At 46.2% G+C, this 15,615-nt stretch overlaps 1 protein-coding gene across 1 annotated transcript in view; it reads right to left on the reverse strand.

Moving 5' to 3' along the window:
• Window positions 1–13,831, reverse strand: part of CNNM3 (cyclin and CBS domain divalent metal cation transport mediator 3) — a 28,774-nt gene extending 14,943 nt beyond the window's left edge. The window contains exons 1-3 of the mRNA XM_056571342.1: window positions 12,014–13,831; window positions 11,262–11,405; window positions 2,382–2,534 (exon numbers count right to left, since the gene is read on the reverse strand). Of these exons, the coding sequence (XP_056427317.1) occupies window positions 2,382–2,534; window positions 11,262–11,405; window positions 12,014–13,523 (1,807 nt within the window). The 5' untranslated portion in view covers window positions 13,524–13,831. The remainder of the gene's footprint in view (window positions 1–2,381; window positions 2,535–11,261; window positions 11,406–12,013) is intronic.
• Between the last annotated feature and the right edge of the window lie 1,784 nt (window positions 13,832–15,615).

A 15,615-nucleotide genomic window follows, 5' to 3' on the forward strand; every position in this document is an offset into this window, starting at 1 on the left:
ACAGATTTGTAAATGACTTCTATTAAAAAAATCTTAATCCTTCCAGTACTTATTAGCGTCTGTATAATACAGAGGAAATTCTGTAGGAAATCCAAAAAGAAAATAATTTCTTCTGTAGTATACAGACGCCAATAAGTACTGGAAGGGTTAAGATTTTTTAATAGAAGTAATATACAAATCTGTTTAACTTTCTGGCATCAGTTGATTTGAAAACAAATTTTTACCGGAGTACCCCTTTAAATCCATTATCAACAAAGAGGCTCAGCATCCCAGGCATACAGCTTGCTTCTTGTGTTGTGGGGAAGGGCTGCCTTGCTATACTTGAGCACATCACATGGTTCGAGAAGCAGTGAATATAGATAAGGGACAATCACACACTGCACACTGAAGCACTCTTGGCTGTCCGAGCTGAGGAGAAGGGAGAGTGACATTGAAAAGTGACATGTTGGGCCTAAAATGGTCACAACATTTCTATGAGATTCCTTTTTAATCAGAATGTCAGTGCGTAATTCTGCATGAATGTTCTGCATGGACATTCCACAGCAGCAGAGTCCCATTGATTTCAATAGAGAATGATTCTACTGCTCTATTCTCATGGCAGAATTTCTGTGGCGTCTGCAAAAACATTGAACCTGTACAATGTTTTTGAGGATTCCGCTGACAAATTAATTTCATTTCAATGCATTTCTGAGCAGTCCTAGCGCCGGCACAACTCTGCTGTCTGTGTAATGTCCGTATGGAAATTTTCTGAGCCCACATTCCACCGTGTGAACTTCGCTTTAGTTGCATTAGAAGCAGACTGACATCAGATTTGATGTGAAATCCAACTCCGGTAACCAGAGCCTAATAGCGGCTCCACTGGTTGTTAGCAAACTTTCCCACAAGATGTAGCCAAGAAAGCGGCTAAACTCTAAGGCCAGGTTGACACAACATCATTTCCAAGTGTAATTCCGCTTAGATATTGCACTCGGAAATTCCGATGCAGCAGAATCCCATTGCTGGAACAGTGTACACGAGGGAAGTTCACTAGAACGTTCCCCCACTAACAAAAATTATATGGCTCATTCTTTCAGTGAAATCTGCCTGGAATACACGGTCACACTCGGAATCTCCGTCCAGAAATGTCATTGTGTAAAATCCTTTCCACAAGAGGACTTGAAGAGAACCTGTGATCAGATTTTTCCCATATAGAACACGTAGCAATGCGTTACATATGGTAAAATCTTCTTCATCACTATCCCTAAAAGATGTTCCTGCCCGCAGGCATGCCGAGAATATAAGGTTGAAAAGTCTGCCCTGCCGACCCTGTAAATAGTCCATTGGGCGGGGAACTATAATCAACTAGTCCCACCGACTCTGGCTGTAATCACGCCCCCTCTCCATGATTGACAGCCCGGGCCGGCCACATCATCGCTCTGCTCCGTCCTCTTATGGAGCACAACGGTGACGAAGGCTGTCAATCACGCTAAGAGGGCGTAATTACACCCAAGGAAGATGAGATTAGGTAAGTACAGTGGTCCCTCAACATACGATGGTAATCCGTTCCAAATGGAACATCGTTTGTTGAAACCATCGTATGTTGAGGGATCCGTGCAATGTAAAGTATAGGACAGTGGTCTACAACCTGCGGACCTCCAGATGTTGCAAAACTACAACACCCAGCATGCCCGGACAGCCAACGGCTGTCCGGGCATGCTGGGTGTTGTAGTTTTGCAACATCTGGAGGTCCGCAGGTTGTAGACCACTGTTAGAGGAAGTTGTACTCGCGTGTTCCCGCTGCTCCGGACCGTCACCGCTGCCCGGGATGTCGCCGTCCATCACTGTCTCCACGTCCCCGGGGTGTCTCCGACGCAAGGCCTCTCCTTCCCCGACATCCTTGCTCTCCGTTGCCGCCATCACGTCGCTACGCACGCCGCTCCTATTGGATGACGGGACGGCGTGCGCAGCGACGCGATGACGACGATGGAGAGCGCCAGTGATGGAGGGGATCCCGAAGAGGACGCGCCGGAGCCCAGAGGACAGGTAAGTGATAGTCACCGGAGCTCACGGGGCACCGTAAACGGCTATCCGGTGGCAGTTGAAGCAGTCTGCGCTGCCGGATAGCCGTTTATGCGATGGCCCCAACATACAAAAGCATTGTATGTTGATACTGCCTCTGAGAGGCCATCGCATGTTGAAATGATCGTATGTCGGGGCCATCGTAGGTCGAGGGGTCACTGTATAGCTCCCCGCCCAGAGGACAACTTACAGGGCTGGCAGGGACACTTTCTAACTTCATACCATCACCATCACTGTGGGCAGGAACGTCTCCAGGGGGGATGTTAGGAAAAAGATTTTACCATATATAAATACAGTGGACAAGTCCTTTAGATAAGAAATACCTTGTGATAAGAAGCGCTGAGTCGCCAATAAGAGTTGGGGTGACAACTTGACTTTCTGTTCTGTATCAGAGGTCTTGAAAAATGACAGGTCATCCCCACTGCGAGGCATCGGGATAGGCTGCGCTTTGGGACGCTTCTTCTTTACATTCTGCTCTGGGAAGATGATAAAAAGACGGATATCAAACAGCTGCCTATGTGATGTATAACAAACTTATGATTGATGACTATGTTAGTGTTTCCCAACCCAGGTGCCTCCAGCTGCTGCAAAACTACATGCTGGAAGTTGTAGTTTTGCAGCAGCTGGAGGCACCCTGGTTGGGAAATTCTGTCATATGTAACTAGAACCACACCAGACATCATGCTGTGCCATTCTTATAAGAAGCTGGAAATACAGTGGACCCTCAAGTTACAATATTAATCGGTTCCAGGACGACCATTGTATGTTGAAACCATCGTATGTTGAGACCATAACTCTATGGAAACCTGGTAATTGGTTCTGAAGCCCCCGAAATGTCATTCAAAAATAGGAAAAAGTGAGGATTAAAGAAAAATATGTAGATAACTAATATAGATAAAACAAGTCCTTAGATATAAAAGTAAGAAAGATCTGCTGGGAGCTGTAATCACTGTCTATGTAAGTGTTTCCCAACCAGGGTGCCTCCAGCTGTTGCAAAACTACAACTCCCAGCATGCCCGGACAGCCAACGGCTGTCCGGGCATGCTGGGAGTTGTAGTTTTGCAACAGCTGGAGGCACCTTGGTTGGGAAACAATGGTTTATGTAGAGGACAGGAGCTTCTTCAGGGTCCTGTAAAATACACACAGTGTCCTTAAAGGGGTACTCTGCCCCTAGACATCTTATCCCCTATCCAAAGGATAGGGGATAAGATGTCAGATCGCCACGGTCCAGCTGCTGGGGACCACCGGGATCCCCGCTGCGGCACTGCGCTATCATTACAGCACAGAGCGAGTTCGCTCTGCACGTAATGATGGGCAGTACAGGGGCCGGAGCATCGTTACATCACGGCTCCGCCCCTCGTGACGTCACGGCCCGCCCCTTTCAATACAAGTCTATGGGAGGGGGTGTGGCGGTCGTGATGTCACGAGGGGCGGCGCCATGACGTCACGCTGCTCCGTCCCCCATATCGCCCGTCATTACGCACAGAGCGAACTCGCTCTGTGCAGTAATGACAGCGGGGTGTCGCAGCGGGGATCCCGGGGGTCCCCAGCAGCAGGACCGCGGCGATCTGACATCTTATCCCCTATCCTTTGGATAGGGGATAAGATGTCTAGGGGCGGAGTACCCCTTTAATAGAGCCACCCTTACTTGGTGTCCAATGGAGCAGCTAACCCCGGCACAGGTAAGGAGTAGTACAGAACTTGTAGTTCCTCCCTGTACTGTAGGGGGCGCTACCAGACACCAGTCAGTGCATGCACTTCAGTAATAGAGGTGATTTACCAGTGAATGTCCATTCTACTTGGTCAGTTCCTTCAGTTGTGACATGTCTCACAGATCTGGACTGTCTGTAACATTGTATGCTGAGTCAGGTTTCAAGTTACAATGGTCCAGAATAGACCATTGTATGTTGAAACTATTGTATGTTGAGGCCATTGTAAGTTGAGGGATCCCTGTACACAGGAAATAACCATTACATGGCAGCTGCTTCTCCCTCAGTTGGGCGGGCATGTTTATGTCAATGGGGAGAAGGGAGCAGGCAGCAGATTATGTCCTGATGTGACAAAGGATTGGGCATACAGGAATAATGGAGCATATTTATTACTGCAGATGTGCCAGAATTCTGGCCTGTACCAAATGGAATATGAGTTTTAAACAAGATGCTAGACATGAATGTTTTATTTTACATACAAATGCAGAAAGAAGTGAAAGTGAAGATGTTCTAGAGCTCCAGTCAGAAGTCCTGTGTGCCAGTTTATACAGCAATATTACGAGTACCCTAAATTGGGCTAAAAGGGGTTTTCCACTTCGGACATTCCCTACTTATTAGAAGGGTCCTGTGACAAAAAGCTGATCACAAAGTGACCCTCAGTGCGGCAGTAAGTGATCAGTTTTACTACAGTGCCACCACGGGAGAAGTGAAGCATTACACTTTGCCTATTTAAAGGGTACCTTTATATATATTTTAGATTAATGAATGTTGAATAACTTTCCAATAGCATGTTAATGAAAAATACGCTTCTTTCTATTGTATTTTTCCCGATCAGTCCTGTCAGCAAGCATTTCTGACTCATGCTGGAGTCCTAAACACTCAGAGCTGCCAGCCTGCTTTGTTCACAGCCAAACAGACTGTGAACAAAGCAGGCTGGCAGCTCTGAGTGTTCTCCTTTGTGAACAAAGCAGACTGGCAGCTCGTAGTGTTTAGGACTCCAGCATGAGTCTGAAATGCTTGCTGACAGGACTGGTAGGGAGACCCCTAGTGGTCATTTCTTCAAAGTGGAAAATTAAATAGAAAGAAGCATATTTTTTAATAACATGCAATTGTAAAGTTATTCTGCACACATTAATCTATAATATATCAAAAGTTTTTTTGATGAGAGGTACCCTTTAAATCAATGAGTTGTCTGTGTAATGCAGCACAGGACAGGACCTCCAGAGAAAGAGGGATTGTTTATAACCCCTCACTCTGACCAACATATAAGAATTTATCAGTATTAATCCCAGACTAAAGTATATAAAAATGCAGTCTATGTAGCTAACATATCGCTCCATCTTTCAGATGACATCCATATGGCTGGAGCTATGTCAAAGAAACTTGGTAGAAATTACTTATATGTCAACTAAAAATATAGTAGAGTTAAATCAACCCTAACCCACCCCCTTATGCAAGCGTGGAAGGTTTTGTCTGAAGACCCATGCAAGTTTATGGAGGACATTTAAAGGGGTTATCCAGGAAAAAACTTTTTTATATATAAATATATCAACTGGCTCCAGAAAGTTAAACAGATTTGTAAATTACTTCTATTAAAAAAATCTTAATCCTTTCAGTACTTATGAGCTGCTGAAGTTAAGGTTGTTCTTTTCTGTCTAAGTGCTCTCTGATGACACGTGTCTCGGGAAACGCCCAGTTTAGAAGCAAATCCCCATAGCAGACCTCTTCTAAACTGGGCGTTTCCTGAGACAGGTGTCATCAGAGAGGACTTAGACAGAAAAGAACAACCTTAACTTCAGCAGCTCATAAGTACTGAAAGGATTAAGATTTTTTAATAGAAATAATTTACAAATCTGTTTAACTTTCTGGAGCCAGTTGATATATAAAAAAGTTTTTTCCTGGAATACCCCTTTAACAAGGCATTTACACAGGTTTTCTGTGTATATTTGTCACTGAAATGTCGCAATTGCGACAAATTGTACAACTTTTTGATATATGCCGAACAGATCTCAGAACAAATTTTTTTACACAGATTCTTCCTTTTACTTTACAGTGAACAGTAATTCACGATGTGCGACTTTCTACAAAAATAAATAAATAAAATGATTTGTCGCACACCCTTCAATTACACAAAAAACCTACACCAGCCCAGACCTGGCTTACAAAACTGTCTGTGGACAGCAGTTTCAAAAGGTTGCAGAGAAGGAGTCATACAAAATGATGGTTTGAAGTGAAATTTTACAAAAATGTGTCCTAGCCCCATATTTATCACAGGTCCTCCACATCTCCTGACTGCGTTACTCTTGAGCTGCAGAGATTGCCCGGGACTTTAAAAAAGGTGCTGTGTTTGTGTTTTTACCCTTTGTTGGTTTTTCACTTATTTTTTTTCCACCTGTACTTTTTTTTATGCTATTTTTTCATTAAAGTTTGTATTTTATTCATTCCATTGGGAGCCGGATATCCACCTTTTCCTTGAAGTTACCATATAGAATGAATGGCAATATGTTATATATGGTAAAATCTTCTTCCTAACCATCCCCAGGAGACGTTCCTGTGTTCCTCAGTGATGATGAGGATATGAAGTTTAAAAAAAAAGAGTCCCCCACCGGCCCCCTAAGTAGTTCCCTGGGCCTGGAGCTATATTTACCTAGTCCCGTCTTCTCGGCTGTAATCATGCCCCCTCAGCATGATTGACAGCCCCCGTCACAACTCTGCTCCCTTAGCAGACAGAGCAGAGCGATGAAGTGGGCGTGCCTGCGATGTTAGTATAGCTCCCCGCCCAGGGGACTACTTATGGGGCTGGTGGGGGAGACTTTCAAACTTCATATTCTCATCATCCATAGAGTATATGGTAAAATCTCACGATTGGTTCCCTTTAAACATCCTGCCGATTGTCTCGCAAGGAGATACAAATAGTGCAGGGGGAGTTTTGCTTTTCCTCTACCACAAGGTCTAGGTAGGAAGACCAGGTAACAAAGGGTATGCTACTAGTATTCTACTAAATAAATTGTCACCGCTATCAAAATTTGCTATTGTAAAGAACAGCCTGTAAAATTCATCAGAGTTGGCAGAGCCCAATATTTGATGGTAAAGCCTTCAGCTGGACAGCAATACAACTAAACATAAAATTCCTTTTCTACATCCGTGACTTCAATAGGTGTTAATCCTGCTAAATATAGTTCCCAGACAGGGCAGCTATTTTATATAGCCTGTGTACCATCTCAGAACCCCATCTTTTCAATCATAGCAATGCCCTACAAATGGCAGCACTTCTACTAGTTGGCATGAGCTAGGCCAAGCATAAATCATATGACAAATTATGTCCTAAGGAAATGGAATACTTCTAGATTTTATTTGGCACAAGTCATTTTTCTTTCCAAGAACTTCAGCTGTTTAGGTCTGGAGACATACTGGTCAGTCCATCACCTTCACCCTCAGCTTCTTTAGCAAGGAAGTGACCATCTTGGAGAGGTGTTTGGGGTCATTATCATGTGAGAATACTGCCCTGCGGCCCAGTCTCTGAAGGGAGGAGATCATGGTCTGCTTCAGTATGTCCCAGTACATGTTGTCATTCATGATTCCCTCAATGATCTGTATCTCCCCAGTGCCAGCAGCCCTCATGCAGCCACAGACCATGACAGTCCCACCACCATGCTTGACTGTAGGTAAGACACACTTGTCTTTGTACTCCTCACCTGGTTGCTGCTACACAAACTTGACACCATCTAAACCAAATAAGTTTATCTTGGTCTCATGGGACTACAAGACATTGTTCCAGTAATCCATGTCCTTAGTCTTCAGCAAACTGTTTGCGTGCTTTCTTGTGTATTATCTTTAGAAGAAGTTTCCTTCTGGGATGACAACCATGCAGACCAATTTGATGCAATGTGCGGTGTATGGTCTGAGTACTGACAGGCTGACCCCCACTCCTTCAACCTTTGCAGCAATGCTGGCAGCACTCATATTTCTATTTCCCAAAGATGTGCACTTAACTGTTTTGGTTTACCATGGCGAGACTGGTTCTGTGTGGAACCTGTCCTGTAAAATCATTGTACGGTCTTTGGCCTCCCGGAAGCAACCAGAGAGGGAAAGTGGCTAAATGGGCCCAGTTTGGACATTCTCTCTTAGGGGTGTACTCCCTTTTGTTGGCAAGGTTTAGACATTAATGTCTGTGTTGAGTTATTTTGAGGGGACACAACTTATAAACACATGGTATACAAGCTGTGCACTCACCCTTTACATTGTAGCAGAGGCTCTTGTTATTTATAAAATAAAAAAAAATGTCAGGGGTGTACTCCCTTATGTGTGATGATGTAGATGTTGCACTGTGGGAAGTAAGATTTTGAAGAACCCCAACGTGGCCCAAAACCTTGTAAATACATATAATTACTTAGCTTTCACTAATCTGGAGATACAGACTGTATTCGAGTGCCAAGTAAATCTACAGATTTCAGAACTAAAATGCTCCAGCATCCCATGCTGACTCCATATATGGAATGTATACAACAAGCATATTGTACAGTAACAGGATGCAGATATATATTTTTATATAAGTATATTGGCATTATTTTACTTTTTACTTACTAATGATGATTTTTTTTTTGCTGATCGGTAATTATGAAAACTTTTGCTTACTCTTACTTATACAGTTTGATGTGTTCTGCTTTCTCTCTATACTTCTACACAACATATATGATTTTGCCTTGTAGACTGCTTTGTATCTGCTCTCCGTGAGAGCTGTCCTCTAGGGTTTCTCTTCCCCCTATCTACTATCTGAGCTGCTGCTACCTCTGGGTAAATGGTAGGAAATTTGTAAAAATACCATTTAGAAAGTTGCTTCATTTTGTGCTTAGGAAACAAAATAAATTTGGCCCACAGCCTTACAACTGGCCATTCACAAACTGAAACTGGCAATATCGGGCAACCATGTTACGTTTATAGGGGCCTTCTTGACTCTCTTCTGTCCATAATTGGATCTGGCACTTTAAATTTTTATAGAGTGAAGTACTCTTTAAAATCATTCACTATCCAAAGGATAGGGCATAAGTGTCTGATTGAGTGGTAGGAGAGGTGGGAGGCAACCTCTGGAACCCCCCTACAATCTCCTGAACAAAGCTTACCTCCGCTTCTCCCCAGCCTGCTCCAGCCCCTACAGGTGACCCCTTTGGACAGGGATCAGTTTTTATAAAGTGAAGTAGCCCTTTAACAAGTCTGATCATTTTGTTTTCAGAGGAGGTACACCACCACCAAAAGTTGTCTGGTAGCAGCTTACCTCCCCATTTAGAATACATGCACATTCAGCCAGGGAATTGTCAGAGAACTGTTGGCCAACATGTGTGGCCAGCTACACTATTAGGGACCTAATAACAAGCTTCCTGATTGTCTCCAATCACAAAAACAGAATTTAGCTCTAGAATATACCACTAAATTGTTATTAAAACAAACAAACAACAAGTAGCAGTAAATGTGCACATGGATGTACTGGTGCAGCTATGACATATGAACCACAGGATACTGGTTTAATATAGATCAGTGGCGGCCTTTTCCTGTATGGATGAGCTAAATAGGAAATACATTTCTCTTTGTAAGACTACTTTTCAGTAGATAACTAGGACACTTCTCTCAGAAGCAGAATGTGAACTATTCAGGTCCCATTAATCCCTCCTCAACCATGTGTCTTTCTGGCACTAATCATATGATATTAACTAATTCATTGCATCATGTGACCTGTATCTCTAAAGGCATACTGAAAAGAATTCTGCAGATTACATCAGGACTATGCTGTAATGGTGTTCACACAGAGTAACTACTGTCTCCATGTAACTGATGACATCTGTGGGGGAGCACCGATGTCACTCACAGATAGAATTATACAAGTTTTGTTAGGAGTTGTAGTTTTGCAACAGCTAGAGGTCCAGAGCTTGGAGGCAACAGGCGTGAATCAAGTGCTCTTTACCTGTGTTTTCCTGGGCATACATCATGTGTACTTCCCCTACATTAATCATAGAGGTGCACGGTCTTCATGAAAGTAGGAAAGTCTGGGCTGGTGGTCCGGGCTGCTGTGAAATTGAACTAAAATTTGAGTGGTTGTGCAAAAAATAGCAATTTAAAGGAGTTCTGTAGTGAAACAAAACCTATCCCCTATCCAAAGGAAAGGGGATAAGTTATAGATCACGGGGGGTCCGACCCTTGGGACCCCCTGCGATCTCCAGAACAGGGCCCCGCCAGTCTGCTGGAAGGGGGCGTGCCGAACCCACACGAAGCAGAAGTGGACATGCCCCCTCCATGTATCCCATGTATAGCACAGAGGGAAATTTGCGCATGTGCTGTAATCTCAGTGTCTCGCTCATGCTGGATTACTACACATATGCAAGATGTCTCACAGTGCTGTTTAGCACAAGGGCAGCTCTGCATTATATGGTGGGCATGGCTTCAGGTAGTCTAACCAGTGAACCTACAGATGAAACCTTGCCCTCAATGCCCCTAAAAGGTTAATATGCATATCTAATAAAATGCTAATTACTTAACGATAGATTGGCAAAAGAAAGGTATCAGAGTCACGCAAGTGACTCTGATGACGATACTTACCTTGTCCCATTCCGTGCTCTGGGTCTACGTCCATATCTTCCGTTCCGGGGCCGACTTGGAGCATGGAGGAAGCTTAGTAACGTCACCACTAGAGATGAGCAAACTTACAGTAATTTGATTTGTCACGAACTTCTCGGCTCAGCGGTTGCTGACTTTAGCCTGCATAAATTAGTTCAGCTTTCAGGTGCTCCGGTGGAGGAGACTCTCTCCTAGGACTGTATCGTCCTTTTCCAGCCCACTGGAGCACCTGAAAGCTGAACTAATTTATGCAGGCTAAAGTCAGCAACCGCCGAGCCGAGAAGTTTGTGACGAAATCGAATTACTGGAAGTTAGCCCATCTCTAGTCACCGCTGATGTTTGCTAGCGGCACGACCCAGCAGAAAACAGCAGCAGTTACGTCAAGAAGCTCCGCCCATGATCCAAGTCGGCCCCAAAAGGGAAGATACAGCGGAAGATAGCGGGAAAACCAGAGCACAGAACAGCACCAGGTAAGTATGGTTGTCATCGGTGTTACCTGCACTACTGTCTGCAGTGAAGGTAACACTGATGAGATTTCCTTTACGCCATACAAATGGGTTTAATAGGCAATTATTCTGTGAACAAAGGGTCTAAGCCCATCATATACAGTAAGCTGTCTCAGGTGTTTGTTGACTTGTCAATAATTTTGTGTGTTGTATTGCAGCTCAGTTCCACTGAAGTCCAAAAGTGGATAGAGCCCAGTTGTAATACCACATACAACCTAAGTGTGGTGCTGTTATTTTATTTAGGTATGATCATAAAACTGAACGTTAGGTGCCTTTTGTAGTGGTTAATTAACTATGGCAAGTCCAAGAGACCCTGCCCCTCCTGGATATGTGCCCCCCCCCCCCTCCCAATGCCAAGGCAACTACCACCCCAGCTCCTTACTGCAGTCTTCTGATTCATCCAGGATCTCCGATTTTATTATCTCTTCTATGACATCCTCCAGAGTGACCAGCCCCATCACCTCATAGAACGGGTCTCCTTCTCCTTCATTGTTCACCTTCTGCACAATGGCCAAGTGGGACTTGCCTAGGAAGATATGGTATAAACACATACAAGAGGACATGAATAAAGGGAATGGGTCAGCCATGATACCAGCACAACAAGGCACAGGGGACATGATGGATCATAAGCAGAGATGAGCGAATCTACAGTAGGATTTAAAATCTAAAGAATCGGCCATGGATTTGTCCAGTCATTCTGATTCCCTAGTGACGTCTGGACTACGACTCTGGACTGTGTAATTCCAAACTTCTCCAATGAATCAGAAAACTTAGAAAGTGGAACAACTTTTTGAAGGCTAAACGACTGAACAGCCGATTCATTAGATGATCTTTAGATTCTCCCATCTGTAATTATGACGCACACAGAGATGAGCGTGAACTGAACCCACCGCTGACATCCTGGCACGTACCTGAGCAGCACGTTCTAGGGGTTGATGGTTTGGTAATGGAATAGTTTTCCATGTTCCTCGCTGTACTGCCTCTACTATCATTGCTTGAGGCAACTCCACGAACATCTTTTGGTCCCATCCCACCAGAATTATGCCCCCTCAACCTACACCTAATGGAATCATTAAGGAATAGTAGACATAGGACTGTGCATTTGTGCAAACACTTATAGACTTAGCCCCTCACCCTTCTTGAACTCCTCCAGCACAGCGTCCAGCTTGGTGTCACTAAACACAAAATGGACCGGGTGACTGTAGAACCGCGTGATGGTGCTCAGGGGGGTGCAGTCTTCTGGGTCCACAAAGGCCAGGTCTTTCAGGTACAGGATGTCCACAATGTTTGAGCGCTCGTTCTCATATACAGGGATACGGGTGTAGCCGCTCTCCATGATACTGGACATGGTGTTAAAGTCCAGGAGGGCATCACTAGCTAGCATAAAACACTCGCTCACAGGTGTCAATATGTCTTCCACCGTCCTGTTTCTCAACGCTCCCTTGCTGAATTCATCCCGCACCAGTTCGCTATATGGATCCCCACATCGGGCCAGTTCCAAGTTCCGTAATCTCAGGCGACAGCAGCTTGGGTCCTGCCCAAAGACTTTCTCCAGGAGCCAGGATAGGGGATAAGAAACAGGTGCCGGCAGAAGCAGAAAGAAGTGGGTCAGCCATAGACACTTGGAGGCCAACCAAGGACCCCAGACTGACGTAATGGCAGCGGGCAAGGCCTCTCCGGCAAATAAGAGCAGTCCAGCTGCTGAAAAGATGGCACCAGCTATGGAGTCTATGGCACGGTTCAGTAGGACGGCTACGGCAGCATTGGTGATACAGCACAAGGCCAAAAGGGAAATGAGTGTGTAGCCGCCCCATCGAGTCCTGAGATAATCCAGCCGGGTGGCAACAGATCGCTCGGAGGGGGCGCCCCAGTCTTTGAGGATGCCCAGTTCTGGAGGTTCTAGGATGAGGGTGCTGAGCTGTAGACCCCGCAGGAGGCCGGACAGCAGTATACACAGGACTATGAGGAGGGCCAATAACCACACATCCAGATAGTCCTGCTGCTTGGACCTATAGCCCAGCGTCTGAAGCCGTGAACTGGGTGAGAAGGGGGCACACTGCTCGGCCCTCACCCACGGCGGCTTCTCCTCTTCTTCATCCTCCGCCACTGTGACCACTGTGTCCCCCAATGGATAGAGGCTCCACTCTGCCCCCTGGCGGATACACAGGGGGTACATCAGTCCTCTGCCCCCTGTCACCCCATCCTGAGCCTTCACGGTGACCAGGCCCGAGTGCTCACTGCACACCACATACTCATCCAGCAGATGGAGGGGAGACTCCACTGCAGGGCTGCAGCTCTGGCCCCCAGGGGCCCCAATGGACAGCCAGGGCCAGGTATCATTGCGCAAACCTGAGCCATACAGACGGAGACGGAAAAGAGAGCCGGGACGAGCCCTGATGACGCCTCCGCTCATAGACACTCCGCTGCCATCCTCCAGCCGCAGCCCTAACACCTGGGCCTGGTCCCCGGCCTCTCCTACCGGCGACGCCGCCTGCGATACCCCTAATCCGGCCACTAGCAGAAGCCGCACAGCAGCAACGGCCATGTTGGTGGAGGCAAACGCCGCTCCACACTTACTGTACGTACAGCAACCAATCACGTGGGCCGCCACTGCTGCTGCCTGACCAATAGCAAACGCGGCCATCTCCAGTAACCAATAGAAAGAGCAACGGGCGCGAATATGGGGCGTGGCTACGGAGGGGCGGCTGTAAACAAGGCGTGAAGCCAAGTGAGACTTAACGCTTTTCGTGCCAGGAGCCCAGGATTAAAAACAATGGGGTGTAAAGACTGGTAGAGAGAACACAGGGCTTTATTATGTGCGGGGACTGGCACACTGTGTGCCCGCATAGATAGCCCGGGGCACCGGCAGGGACATATCCGCATTCAATACATTCCAAGCATCAAATTACAGCTTCATTCAGACTGCAGCGCTGATCACACGCGATTCCTAGTTAGTGTATGAGTTGGGTCCTAGAGGGAGACGTATCAAAACCCGTGCAGAGGAAGAGTTGCCCATAGCAACCAATCAGATAGCTTCTTTCATTTTGCAGAGGCCTTGTTAAAAATGAAAGACGTGATCTGATTGGTTGCTATGGGCAACTTTTCCTCTGCACAGGTTTTAATAAATCTCCCCCACCTTCTCCTAGGAGCAGACACACAGAGCTTCCCACGGCAGCCATATGATGAGAATACGCAGCGTATTTTGTGCTGCGCAGCAGAGTTTGCACAGCATGAATATGCTACACCAGTGGTCTTCAACCTGCGAACCTCCAGATGTTGCAAAACTACAACTCCCAGCATGCCCGGACAGCCGTTGGCTGTCCGGGCATGCTGGGAGTTGTAGTTTTGCAACATCTGGAGGTCCGCCGGTTGAAGACCACGGTGCTACACTGTGTATACGCTACATGTGACCTTAGTCTAAGGGTACATTCACACAGGCGAATTACCTGAAGAATTTCCGCAGTTGCTTTGGAAAATCCGCAGCCGATTTTGCTACCATTGACTTCAATTAGTCAGCAGAAAATCCGCAATAGAGGCAGATTTTCCTCTGACCCATTCAAGTCTATGGTAGCAAAAGCTGCTGCAGATTTTTCACAGGAAATCCTGCCGGTAATCCACCCGTGTGAATGCACCCCGACGTACTGTATTCCACGCAGTATTGATGCACAGGATTTTCTGCTGCAGATTTCAATGTGAACTCAATGACTGAACACAGCTTCAAATACTGTACATGGGAATTGACCCTAAGGGCTCATTCACACGAGCGGATTTTCTGCTGCAGATCTGCTTCGTCAGATTTTGCTGCCCATTGACTTCAATAGGCAGCAAAAGCTGCTGAAGCAGATCTGCGGTAGAAAATATGCACGTGAACGCACCCCTAAAGGGTACGTTCACACGTACAGTATCTGCTGCATATTTTGTGCAGCTGATTCTCCTACCCATTAACTTCAATGAGTAGCAAAACTAGTTCCAGAAAACATGCAGCAGATCCTGTATGTGTGAACTAAGGCTGTGTTTCCATTTGGCAAAAACGCCAAATTTGCCACAGGGCGTTTTTAGTTTTTTTATGTCCACACTGCGCTACCACCTCTCTTTAGATGTATCTGTCGGCATCCTGCCGAAAACAAGATGCCGACGGATACTGTAAAGCAGGGCAGTGTGTGCCATTTATTTCAACAGCCAAATAGTCACTGTTCAGACTGTATGTGCTTTTTTTTTTTTTTTTTTTTTTACAGCAAACAAAGGGGTAGTCCAATGGAGAAAAACGTATTCCCCTTTCCTAAGGCAAGGGGATAAGTTTGAGATTGCGGGGGGGGGTCCGTCCGCTGGGGCCCTCTGCGATCTTTCTGTACGCGGGCCAGTCTCTCCGGCCAGATAGCGGGTGTCGACCTCCGCACGAAGCGGTGGCCGACACGCCCCCTCAATACATCACTATGGCAGAGCCGGAGATTGCCGAAGGCAGCGCATCGGCTCTGCCATAGAGTTGTATTGAGGGGGCGTGTCGGCCGCCGCTTCGTGCGGAGGTCGACATGCCCCCTTCCCGTGGGCTGTCGGGGTTCCGTACAGGAGATCGCGGGGGCCCCCAGCGGTCGGACCCCCCCGCGATCCTAAGGATAGGGGATAAGTTGTTCACCACTGGATATCTCCTTTAAAAGAGCGGCCTGCTGCACTATCCAGTCTGCTGAAGATACTGCATGTGGCCCGAACGGTGACTCAGTTTGGGCCATTAAAATTAA

The sequence above is a fragment of the Hyla sarda genome, chromosome 4 (assembly GCF_029499605.1).
Source record: "Hyla sarda isolate aHylSar1 chromosome 4, aHylSar1.hap1, whole genome shotgun sequence".
Classification (NCBI taxonomy): Eukaryota; Metazoa; Chordata; class Amphibia; order Anura; family Hylidae; genus Hyla; species Hyla sarda.